The sequence below is a fragment of the Gymnodraco acuticeps genome, unplaced genomic scaffold (genome assembly GCF_902827175.1).
Source record: "Gymnodraco acuticeps unplaced genomic scaffold, fGymAcu1.1, whole genome shotgun sequence".
In the NCBI taxonomy this organism is placed as follows: domain Eukaryota; kingdom Metazoa; phylum Chordata; class Actinopteri; order Perciformes; family Bathydraconidae; genus Gymnodraco; species Gymnodraco acuticeps.
Genome location: NW_022990271.1, coordinates 4,847,975 through 4,861,086, shown reverse-complemented (window position 1 = coordinate 4,861,086; position 13,112 = coordinate 4,847,975). Strand labels below are relative to the sequence as shown.

Sequence of the window (13,112 nt, the reverse complement as noted above, 5' to 3'; positions counted from 1 at the left end):
AACAACAACAACAACAATGGCGGATCACAGGGTTGCTTTCGTGCTCCAGACGCTACTGACCATGATACAGATGTTAGTGCAAAAATCTACAGCTCCTCTACCACAACCATCAGCAACAAGTGGACATGGAGAACTACATGAACTACATGTTGCTAAATCCACCGCGGAGCATAAACAGAAGGGCAACCAGGCAACCATGCTCGGGAGGTCTTATTCGCTGCTTTTGTTGTATTTTGTGGCGGAAGTACAGCACCACTTACAAGCCCGGCATATGTACTACAGCGGGTAGAGTGGTCTCGTGTGGACGGACACGTTTCTTGAGCCGATTCCATGTGGATGGAAGACTTTTTTGATATCGACTAAGGTTCGTTGTTTTTCGTCTCCGTGTAAACGTGGCCTAAGTGCTGTGTGCCCGTTCTCCTACACATTTTCCTTTTTTTATCGATGGTAACTGCTCTGAGCGCTTTGTTAAGATTTAATCTACAAACACGTTGTTTTGATCTTGATGCCTTGTGCTTTTGAAGTCCTAGCAGGAAGGTTTCACATCTCAGCTAGTGGCTTGAAATTCTGGCTCCACATCAAGAGAGGCTTTTGTTGTGGGATAGTAATTACCAGCCACGGCAGTGAGGCTGGTATTGTTTTCACCTTGGGAGTCTGTGTGTGTATCACCAGGGCAAAATGTGCTCCTGGAGATACCTTCTGTTGTGGGAACTACCACATAAGCTTTTAGTACTTCGTAATGTGTATATATCTGTCTGTAGGAAGATGTTGTCATGGCGTCTCAACCCTGCAAGATGCAGTCATGAAACTTTACAGAACTATAGTTGAGATCAAAATGTATGCCGAGTTCGAAGATGACCTTGATCTGACGAAGGGTGGTGAAGGATGTACTGCCCTGGCCCGGCTCATGAGATCCTATTGCATAATGGTCTTTAATGGCTCACTGCTGGAGCTGTGCAGCAAAGTGCTCAAGCAGTGAGTCAATTAATCATTGGTGAATCAGCATAAATTAATTGACTACTTTGTAGATGATTTGTCACCTTTGAGACATTTAATGGACTAAAGCGTTCATTGATTAATTGTAAAACATTCATGATAAATTATCATTGTTCGACCCAGCTCACAATTTAACGTCAGGGATTTCATAAAAATAATTTGTTCTGTGGTCGTTTTGTTTTTGGTAATAAGGTTCGTGTCTTTCAGCATGTCTTTATGTCTTTCAAGGGCTGCTCTGGCATTACCATATACCTTTCATAAAGAAAGACACTATTTAGAGACAGAAAAACTAACAGTAAAAATGTATGTCGCACAGACCAAGAATGTATGTCTTTGTTTTTATGGGTATGGGTAAAACACTGAATTCTGGATTTCCCATAATGCAACTCAATTGCATTTTTCATTAAACATTGCCTAATGAGAATACCCTCATGCCTTTTTTAAAAGTTGATGTTTCTGTCATACATTGTTAGTCTCCAAGTCTCCCTGACAAAACCACAGAGGCATTTACTACAGGCTGCGTATAAAACAATGACTAATAAACTGATCTTCATGAGTGAATTGGTGGTATGCACCATTAATGTGTAATAATGCGGACATGGATTCGATAAGGAATACTATGTTCTAGATAGGACTGACAGTGGACTTTCATTGAAATGTCAGTTTTGAGTGATTGTGACCTGTTGACTCCCGCTCTGCTGACTTTGTGTTCTGGATTGTGATTATATCTGATTTTTGTCAATGTTGATTTTGCTGTATTCTCTCCCATCAGATTTCTCGAATGGAGTATGTGCACTCTAAAAACCTCATCTATAGAGATGTAAAACCTGAAAACTTTCTCATCGGACGGCAAGGGAATAAAAAGGAAAACATCATCCACATCATTGACTTTGGTCTGGCCAAAGAGTACATCGACCCCGAGACCAAAAAACACATTCCATACAGGGAGCATAAGAGCCTGACTGGCACTGCCCGTTATATGTCTATCAATACACATTTAGGCAAAGGTAAGACTAGCTTTGTTTTAATTCTGTATTTGTCTAACATGTTTATTATGCAATGTGGTTTGTGGTTATTTCTTGAAGTTTCTCAGTGAAATGTTATCAAATCTATTGATATAGAGCAAAGCCGGCGAGATGACCTGGAGGCCTTAGGCCACATGTTCATGTATTTCCTTCGTGGGAGCCTACCATGGCAAGGACTGAAGGTATGCCAAGTACATGGAAGTGTTTCAAAATCAGTATTATCCTTTTTAGAAAAGCATGCCATGTACACATCTGAGAGCTGAAGTGATCTGGTCTGCAACCTTCAGAGCACCAATGTTGTTTTAATTGAAGTTGGTTATGAACAATTTTAGAATCAGATTTCAGGCAGTTTGTGTTAGTCCAAATCGAGTTTACAAGTGAAACAATGTAAATATAAAAATAAAATTTGTGTTTTTGCTGCAACTAAAGAGAAATAAGAGGTGATAGTATGAATTGGAAATAAACAAATTGTCCCTTTGTGTAATCCACTAATCTGTACAGTAATGATTTAAGATGTATTTTAAGCAGTCTATATTAGGAATTGTCATATCATTCTGATTAATGCTCGTCAGACATCAGAATTTGTTCAAATTTCTTCTTGTTTTGATTGCGCTGCAGGCAGACACATTGAAAGAGCGATACCAGAAGATTGGAGACACCAAACGAAACACTCCCATCGAGGTCCTCTGTGAGAACTTCCCAGGTACACTGACGATGGATGTGATTTATTTATGGATCATGCTGAAAAGCTTGAAAATGATCGCATAGCCTCTGATTTAACCTTTTACTACTGGACGTTTCCAGATCAAATGTTTTTAAATGTCATCTCACTATTAGGATTTTAATATCCATATAAAAGGTGAAACCATTCTTCTATTTTTTAATTCAGAGGAGATGGCCACCTACCTGCGATATGTGAGACGGTTGGACTTCTTTGAAAAGCCGGACTATGATTATCTGCGGACTCTGTTCACCGAACTGTTTGAGAGGAAGGGATACACCTTTGATTACACCTACGACTGGGTTGGCAGGCACATAGTAAGTAACGCACATAAACAACAGACACGTTTTAATTTGGACAAACCATTTTTTTTACCAAGCTAAAATGAACAGGATTTAACTGGTGATATTTCCCCTCAGCCCACACCAGTGGGGTCTACCCACATAGACTCGGCAGCCTCTGCTGTGACGAGAGAGACCCATCCTCACAGAGACCGGCCCACACAGCACCCACCCATTAGAAACCAGGTACACCCGCCTTTTGGTCTTTTTTTGGAGTGAAATCAAGGGTTCAATCACATCTTGTATATATGTATGAATGACAACCATACATATCCCCCTATTGAAAAGATGTCAGGTTTTAGGGTGACCTTTAATCTAACCTGCGATTAAGGGAACTGTAACGCATAAGCTTATACTCAGGATTCCGCCGTTATCAGGAAGTTATCGTTATCACTAAATAAAATTATATTATATGAGTTGTAAAGCACGTAAAGAATGTAATACTGTATGAGTGTAAAGCATTTCTTTTTTTTAAATATATTTCATTGCAATAATTACAGCATTTCTAAGGGACTGCAGTTCCCCTTTGCACATGTGTAAACACGAATGTGTGTATTTGATTCCTACTGTTAATTGCTTGTACAAAGACAACTCGTCAAACAACTTTTCTCATAAAATAAATTATAATATAGGTTTATTTTATATTCAAAATAAAAGGACATTAAGTTTAAGAACTTACCCTCGTTTGGCTTTGAGCTCATTAGTTTCTGGTTCAATTCTTTGGCTGAAGCGTTGCTTTGAGTTTTATTCACTTTTATTTTTGTTACATTTTTTGTTCTCCATTTCTCATGCTGCTTTGCATGGTACCTGACCTCGCACACCCAAATATCCATCTTTCCTAACGCAATTATTCCATCACCACCCCCACCCTCTACCATCGCACCCCCAATGCCACTCCCCCTCACATCACCGACGCCCCTGAGCAGACAGCAGCCTCAGACCGACGAGGAGCATGGGAGGTGCAGCCCACACGCCAAGCAAACTCCTCCTACCTGACCTCCCACCTGGCAGCGGACAGGCACGGGGGCTCAGTGCAGGTATACACCCCTCACCTGATCAACCACACCCCCCACCCGATCTCTGTGGAGTCAGATCTGTCTCATAGAATCTAATCTAAAATAAATAAGTCAAAGTCCTAGCAACACTTGGCTGCATCACTTATATATGTGTTGAACCTTTTCAACGCTGAAGATGGTGACTTGTTTAAAAAAAAAAATGAATCTGTTACTATATCCTGATTGTAGTATATGAGAACAATTATCTGGTAAATTAACCAATCGGAGCCGAGGAGTCTGTTACGCTGTGTCAATCATATTGAACCTCATTTGATTAAACAAAGCTCCAGTGGACGGTGATTGGTTTCGGCTCATTTGTTTATATCATGGCAGCCAGCTCAAAAAGTTCATTAAAAAAGATATGAAAGCACTTCAGACAAGAAATGTAGTATCTTGTTCTGTATTTGATCAGCGCTGTTTAGGTTCATAGTTGTGTGCTACTTTGTCAGAGACTTTGGAGCTGTGGAATGGCAAATACATATTAATGGGGGGAAAGAGAGAAATATAAAACATTTGCACACATTATCTCTCTAGCGCCATACTGTCAGGATATAGTGACAATTTGAGAAAATATGAAAAAGTTATTTTTAAGTTTACCGAAACATTTACAAAAAGTGATTCTGCATTATTATAAATAGACTTGCCCTGTCGACTCGATTCCATAAGAGCGATTGAAATTAGGTATTTCTAATTACTTTGACCATATCTCATTAACAAGCAGATGTACAACAGTTAATAACAGGACACAATGTTTATTTTGTATTTTAGCCTGGCATGTGAGACAGATCTACAACCATAAACTCCCCCCTCCTCCCCCCCTTTAGCCCATGCTGGGAAATGTTCTTTTTTTCTGCTCCACCATATGCATGTCATCTGGTGCCACCCACCCCAGATGGTGAAAATGTGATGAAGCTTTTTGAACAGCAGGCCTGGTAGTGGCATTTTGATTTCAGGTCATCGCGCTTGGACATTCCTTGCAGATCAAGAAGCCCTCTTTTGCATGGCAGGGCGACCCGGCTCAGCCCGCTTAGTGCATGCTCTTTAGTTGAAGAGGGTCATTGAACATTAAGGAACATTCTGGTGTTATTTTGCCTTATAGCCATTACCAAAGACTGTCTTCCATATGTTCTGTCTGCATAGGTGTGTACAGTGCAGGCTACAGTAGATGTCTGGCTTTTCTGCTAAATGAAATTCACTCTAATTTAATGTCCTTCCTTCAGCAGAAGATTTTTGTACATTTTTTGCATCATGAATGGAATTTAATGGTTTCAAATAGATGAGAATCACAAAGGCGTACACTGAGCACACCTATGCACAAAAGACACATTTTTGAAATAATTATTATGCATTTCTTCTACAGGTGAAACCACCAATAGCTTTGCATACTGTAGTTTGTCCGCTGGTGGCAGTTTGGTGTCATATCTTTCATCCATGTATTTTTGATTTTGCAAAGGGTTTATACTTTTACAGTTTTCCTCTATACTGGCATACAGACTGGAAAGTGAATTTCAAAAACAGAATAATAAACAATAAAAGTAAAGTCATTTGGTAAAGTAACATTAAATGTAGTGTTTATCCAGAGGAAGTCTCCATCACAGCTGGACGAGTTCTTCGTTGGTTCTGGCCTGAACATCTCCTTTAGAGCTTTGAAGTAACACGCGTCTGTGCCACAGGTGGTCAGCTCGACCAACGGGGAGCTGAATGCAGACGATCCCCTGACGGTTCATTCCAACGCTCCCATCACAGCTCAGGCAGAGGTGGAAGTGGTCGACGAGGCCAAGTATGTGTCATACGCTCGCCACATCTCTCCAATATGTCCATCTGCCTCTTCCTTTCTCTCCCGCTCTTCCTCTCTGTCTCTCACCACTCTCTGCTAAGCTGTTGAATTGTGACAGCCCCCTCCCCTCAGCTGTTATCCTTCTCCTCTCATCTTCTGTCTACTTGTGCGAGTTTCTGATCTTGACTGCTGCCTGTTTCTTCGCTGTTTCCTTAATTAGATATTAAGACTCTCATACCCGTCGCCTGAGCAGCCCAACACAGACTACACTGGCAGCCAGTCCCTTTTTAGCAGCATGACCTTCTCAAAGAAACACTCCACTGTTGATCATCATGTCTAACAGTGTCAGTGATGATCCATGCAAGCTGATTCTGTGAGCGTATTGTGGAAGCAGCCAGTTGATGTCACACCAGATTGTCCGTGTGGCAACTTGAACTTAGTCACATGTACAAAGATTATGCTAATGATGTCATCGTATCAGTCACTTTTGAGGCAAACATGGAGGGAAAGAAACTCAGAGTTGGAAGCTAAACTGCTATGGTTCCTAGTCTTCAGCATGGCTGGCTGCCAACTGTGCACGGGGTACAACTGTGAAGAGCTGATCCAAGAAAGTCATCTCTGAGACAAAAGTATATTTATAATAAAGGTGAAAAGGCACCGTTTGTATTAGAGGCTGCTTGATGATACAGTAAGGCAGATTTGTGCTGAAAATGGTGCTTTATCATATATTATCAGTGAGCCAGTTAACCATTTAAAATGAGAGAAATGTATTTCAAATGAAAAGGAAAATGTCAAGCTTTGTTGGAGTTACTATAATACATATTGTAAAGATCTTTGCCATCTGAGTCCATCAAAGCCACTGTTAAAAAAAAAAAAGAAAGAAAGTGTTGTCATGAATTTCCCACAGGTTCATTCATTTAAATCTGCACTCGTTCTGTTTCTGCCCAGATGACAGGCCTTCCTCCTGTTGTCTCCATTCATGCGGTTGTTTGATATTATTAACAGCGCGTTTGTTGACGTCCGATACAAAAACATGAAGTCATTAATGCAAATCATGCATCTGATACAGTTTAATTAAGGATTTGCATTTTGAGTTATTATAATGTTTGTAGAGTGAATGAATGCCAATGGCGTAGTTCTCTTGGGATTAGTGCTGGATCAGGTTGGATATACTTTGGGTTTTGGTGATTCTATCATCTACAAAAAATAGCATTTGTTTAAAGTAGTAACTCTAACTATCTAAATAAAGCAAAGTTATTCCTATATTTACAAATGTATGGCAATTATGTTTAATATAAATTGTCTCTTCCCAAAACTGTTATTTTTGACAGGTTTTACAGCTTGTGGTGCGACAGTGACTTCCTGTTGACATAGTTGATTGGACAGCAGATTGACAATACAGTGACTAAAGTCATGTACTAAAGACCAGCTAAGACTTTTAATTGTGCTTCCAAATTAACTTCATCAATAGTTATCAAACTATATTACTGATGGATTGATTATGAATGGTTGAAAGCACTTACTTTCATTGATGTGCACCAACCATTTTCGAGACAGAAAAAGGCATTTGATATCTGACATTGAGAAACACAAGAAAAAAGACACTGGAAATAAATAGATAATTAAATCATAAGGGCAATTGATTTGTTTGTATTCAGGATGCAGACCAAGTAGTTTTAAAAGTTTGGTAAATACACATTATTTAGCAAATGTAGCATACACACTACACCACTTATCTTTATCTTCTAACAGGCAGGAGATCTGGGATAAGAAATCTGACGTTCTGTAACTTCCTCTGAGATCTTTTCTCCTTTAACCTCTCCAACGTCCCCTCTCTGTGTCCACTGGAGTCCCGTTGGTCTGTGTGTGTTTGTGTGGCATGTGCCCAGTCCATCATCTTGGTCTTGCTGTATTAATCTATCTTTCTTTTCTCTTTACACTCTTTCTTCTTCTGTAGCTGCGTGAAAATGCTCAACCTGTGGTGAGTCCCTCTCTGCTCGTCCACATCAGATTCATGGGACAGGGAGTGGACATCGTAGGCTGGGGTCCAGTGGAGTTGTTATTTTAACTATTGTAACCAGACTCTCACTGGTACAATAATAATGCCACTCTCTACTCTATTCCCAAGTCTGTGCTCTTTTCTGCCCAGTGACAGATCAGTGAAGAATACTGTAAACAGTGCTGTCATGTGAGCAGGATTATTCAAACTTGACCTCCCCTCAGTGCAGAAGGAATCAACAAGTGACTTTGATATAGGTTTACTAAATCACCTTTTTCATGAGCCCCTGCTATATTTGTAGGGGATCAGATATCGCTCTTTCACAGAACATTTGGCTCCAGATTTAAGGTCTTTAAACTCTTGTTGCATGGTGCATCATTATTTATTGTTAATGAATTAATCGAAGAGTTCCCAGTCACTGTCCTATGTCTTGATCAACAGCTGGTTTGTCTTTGTATGTTCATTGGCCGTTGAGGCTCACGTTGTCTTGTGCTCTTTGTGTGCACTGCTCCATTTTATTTTACATAGGAGAAATGTTTTCTTCACTGCTGCAGCCTTTGATTTTTTTCTAATCAAACTTTTTGCCAGCTGCAGTTCTCACTATTATGATCCCAAAAACACATCTGTCCAGATTTGAAAGACTCTATTTCAGTTCTTGTGATATTCAACACTGTAATTGAAGCAGCCCGCTCGTGTTTGTTCTTTCTTTGTGCTTCATCTGAAGCCCCTCTCATCTCCATATGGGTTTAATGTGTGTCTCTGTCCGCAGGTGCTGCTGCTTCTTCAAGCGAAAACGGAAGAAGAACACGCCGAGGCAGAAATGATCCTCCACCACCGACCTGAAACGCTCTGTGTCCCGCTCCGTTGATTGTGATCTCAGAAATCAATAAGGTCCCATTCAGAATAATAAGGGGAGACAACCGAAAGGTCTTGATTGAATTGTCCTCTGGAGGGGCCCGGTAAAAATGGTTTGTTGAGAAGGACAAGGCGCTTGTGTCTTTTGATGGGAGTCTTCTTTTATTTTTTTTCCTCCTACATTTGTTGGAATGTTTTGCCGGCCACTCGTCCAAACGGGGAACCTTTTTTTTTTTTGCAGAAGAAATTATTATTATTTTCTCCCAAGAACCCAGCTTTTTTACTTTTTATTTTATTTTTGGATGATTTTTGCTCCCGTTTCTCTTCCATGGTATTGCAAAGGAAGAGACAGATCTTCCCGTGGAGTGTTGCCACCTTCAGCCTGTCATTTCTTTGCTTGTCCCACACAATCATGTCTTAATTTTCCATCTGTCAAGTCCCAGTTCAAAGTGGTTTGCTCCTCATTAGTTTGCCAACTCATTTTGACTCGATGCCCTTTTTGGTCATTCCTGGCGTGGGACTGAATGTAAACCTGAACACACAAGGAGCCAAGAGTGTAACTGCCTATCTTCAGGCAGAAAGAGCATCAGTCAGCCATTTGGCTCCTGCACTTTTTTCCTCCAAAGGGGTCAACCTTGGCACTGGGACCCGGGGCCTGAGAGGACAGAAGCCCAGAGACGCCTCCTGCACTGTGGTCTCTGAGAAGGACTTCTGCTCACCTTGCTTGGTTAAAGCACTTTCCTTAACCACGCCGCTAAAAACACACTACAGTCTCTTTCGACTCACATGCAGTCTTGCTCCTGTCGGCTTTGTGATAACGAGCAGCGACCTGACACTTGTTCACGGGCTTAAAAACAATGTGCTATTTACGCTATTTATCTCTTGGTTGCCACCCGTTTTCTTACTAAATCTCAAAACATACACACTGAATGTATGGACAGAAATGCAAATGGAGCATTTATACAATCTGTCATGCGCATGGGAAGGAAATTGCGATTTAGAAGTTAAGACCAATGTTTAAAAAAAGGAAAAAAGTTTGACCAAAACTAAGTGGATTAGAGGGGGAGGGTCTTAAATGTTGTTAATCTTAATAATGTGATGGTAAAAATGGACTCTTCACCGGAAGACACTGGGGGATGTTGCTTTGGAGTGACAAGAGAAACTGGCGTGATGTGCTTTGGAGATCGATTCACAGCCGCTCCACGCTACTGTCCAATGCCTTAACCCCGCCCCCCCCACACCAACCTGTCACATCGCCAGAGTACAGCATGATGGTTGTGTGACCTGGAGTGCATCTTTTTGGGGTCTCTTGTATAGTGAAGTTCGCCAACTAGTATCGGAGTAGTTAATTAATTCCCTTGCAACACGTAGGATGTATTCCCAAGAGAGAGCAATGCCAAATGGAAGGTTTGGTGTAATAATCTGTATTAAGTCGTCCCTGACCCCTGTGCTGCAAAGCCATGTTTTAAATTTGGGCGACTCTGCTGAACCCCTGGTCCCTCTCCACTGTCAGCGGGGGCTGTCCATACCATTTTTATTTTTATTTAGTGTCATGGAGGACTGCCTTGAAACAATATCCTCGATATGTCACCTTGCCTATCCTCCTAACAGAGAGTGAATTTCCATACATAGGTGTTTTTATTTTTTTATTTGATATCTTGCTAATGTGAATTTGTTGAATGCAATTTTTTTTTTTCATTCCAAATAGCCATGGTTTTATGGGGAAAGAGAGGGTTAAAAAAAAGAAGCTTGAGACCATGACTGCACTACATTTGTTGACTCGGCTTTCCCTGACGAGACCCTGCCTTCTTAGTACTGAACTTTAACGTGCTTATTACTTTAATTGTAGCTGCCTATGCGTGCTAGGCTTTCCTATAGGGTGCAGGGAATACACTTTAAATTGACTTTTATCCCCACCCACTCCTTTGTTGTGCCATGACACCTTCCTACTTCCTCTCTGCACACACGCATGCACACACACACACACACACACACAAACGTCCTATATGAATCTGATCCTAGCAGAGTGCTAGATTTGGTGTTTTGTGGACCTGCTCCATCATCTTTGGAAATACAATGTTGTAGATGTTGCAGACTCAATGAATCAGTATGTAAACCTGCTTGTTGCGTGTATTTACACTGTATAGCTTTTGGTTTATTCTCAGCCCTGATATGTCAGTTACTCCGGGGTCTAAGTTATTGTGTTATTGAAAGTACTTGAATATGAATATCTACGGGACCTTTTATGTTTTTTTTTTGCATTTTCTTGGTCATTTTCATAGTAAATCCATACATTTTTAGGGGATTTGATGGGAAAATGGGCTATTTGAATGACAGGTATTCATCTCCTTGAGATGTCTTAGTGCCTCGTGAGTGTGTTGGACAGATGTCAGACTGTGGAGTCCTGTGCCAGTGTTGGGTTCATGGTTTACCCAGAGGAGTTGGATGGAGGTTAAAATCACACTTTTGTTTCTGTGAAATATTAACCATAATGTATTCCAATCCATTAAAATCCTTTATTTGTTCCTACACATGTAACATCTGCTGCCTGTGACTCTCCCCACAAAGCATCAGCACACCCGGACTGTTTCACTCCAGCTACCTGTGAAAAGTTGGAAGTATTTCTGTGTAGTGAGATGGATATCAAGACTATAATAGCCTTCGACGTTCCCCCTGAATTCCCCGAGTGCCATTCCTGAGACTACTACTGGCCCATGCCTTTTGCCCGTGCCAGGAAAATATGAAGTTGAATGTTTTTTTGACCATCGCACTCCACCTTGTGTCCTTGACATGTTCACAAATCCCAGAGCAACGTGGCTCAATTCAGTACCAGGAAGTGTTTTAAGGGTTGTTAAAGAGTGTTGGAAAAAGCGTTTTATGATTAGCTTCGGTTGGTTTCTCTCTCTTAATGTTGAAACCAACACCATTTTGTCGACCAAGTTTATTATTTCAGTGTTGGATTTGTGACCGGTCGTCTTCGCAGCGTCTGATTCTTCCTTAAACTGTGGGTCCTGGCTGAAATGTTAGATATAGAAATATTACTCTGATGTATTTACTTTTCTCTCTCTGGAGTCTGGACCTCGTACAGAGCGATATAGGAGTACTCTGTGTGTTTTGTATCTGCATGGCTTACCTGGAGACGACAGCGAGCGTACTGTCTTGAGTTTCTCACCTGTCGGGCTCGTATACTGTTGGGTCAGTGAGACGTTATGGCTTCCAGTCCTCATGTAATATAAATAACATTCATGTCTTCTCACAGCACATTCCATTTCTCATTATTTCTGGTATTCACTTCAATCGGACTTGTGTTGATGGCTCTGGTTGTGGGTAAGTCGCATTACTGTGTCGAAGCTGTGTAAATCAACGCAATGGACAGACAACGTGTGAATGAATGGCTTCGGTCTTTATGGGTTCTCTGGCACTTTTTCCTTGTTGCTGTACTTTAGGATTGTCTTGGATTTACTGTATTATTCTTTGAGGGAGAGGTTTAGGTTAACATTATTGCAATATTGTGATGATTATTTGAAAATTGTAAATTGTACAGAGTTCACAATTATACTCTTTGTTCTTTTTGTTGGGATTCCATATAAAACATGTATTCTTTGATTATGTTTTTCTCTCAGACTGGAAAATCAAATTGTACAGCTTCAAGAGTTTATCCTCCCCTCAACATTTAGTTTGCAGAGCTATGATTAAGAGAAATCTTAAAACTGTAAATAAATATTATTGTGTTGAAATATGAATGTCACTTCAAAATGTATTTGAATGAGTTTGTTAAGGGCTTCAAGAATGAAGGACCCACATTTCTTCTTTTTATTGTTTCATACTTTTAATTTGCATAAAGGTAAAGGTCCTTTTTTTTAAGATGCCTTTTGTTTTTTTGTTCTCTCCTTGGATTCATATAAAAGAATGTGTGTCACACATGAATCCTATAAAATCACTTTTTATTCCCTCCACACCTAAAGGGAAACTCCAGTTTGCACCCTTTTTTTATGTAAAAATAAAAGATCTCTCCACCTTGTGGGAACGTTTTTTGTCAAATTATTTTGTATTAAATTGCTCCAAATATGGTAATCTGACTTTAATGAAATTGCAAATATACACATAATGAATTCAGTGGGTGGGTGCAGAAATATACATTTGGGAGGGGAGGTGACTTGCAGGGTTATTTTTAAATATGTTGAATTGATAACCTGATTATTGCCAGATTGTTTTCTCTTCCATATTTTCAGGAATTTTACAACATCACATATGACAGTTAACTTGAAGTGTACAACAGATGCTTATGTTTAGACTGTAAATGAAGCCAATTGCTTAATAGTTAGGTGTACAAGAAACAGGAC

General features: G+C 40.3%; 1 protein-coding gene across 4 annotated transcripts in view; it reads left to right on the top strand.

Annotated features, from left to right (window-relative positions):
* Positions 1–12,839, top strand: part of csnk1g1 (casein kinase 1, gamma 1) — a 32,790-nt gene extending 19,951 nt beyond the window's left edge. The window contains exons 6-14 of one of the 4 annotated variants that reach the window (XM_034221037.1): positions 1,769–2,003; positions 2,118–2,203; positions 2,640–2,724; positions 2,911–3,059; positions 3,162–3,269; positions 4,010–4,120; positions 5,812–5,918; positions 7,873–7,896; positions 8,684–12,839. In XM_034221037.1, coding sequence (XP_034076928.1) covers positions 1,769–2,003; positions 2,118–2,203; positions 2,640–2,724; positions 2,911–3,059; positions 3,162–3,269; positions 4,010–4,120; positions 5,812–5,918; positions 7,873–7,896; positions 8,684–8,738 — 960 coding nt within the window. In that variant the 3' untranslated portion in view covers positions 8,739–12,839. The remainder of the gene's footprint in view (positions 1–1,768; positions 2,004–2,117; positions 2,204–2,639; positions 2,725–2,910; positions 3,060–3,161; positions 3,270–4,009; positions 4,121–5,811; positions 5,919–7,872; positions 7,897–8,683) is intronic. The other 3 variants (XM_034221039.1, XM_034221038.1, XM_034221040.1) reach the window with 3 other exon arrangements.
* The last annotated feature ends 273 nt before the right edge of the window (positions 12,840–13,112 follow it).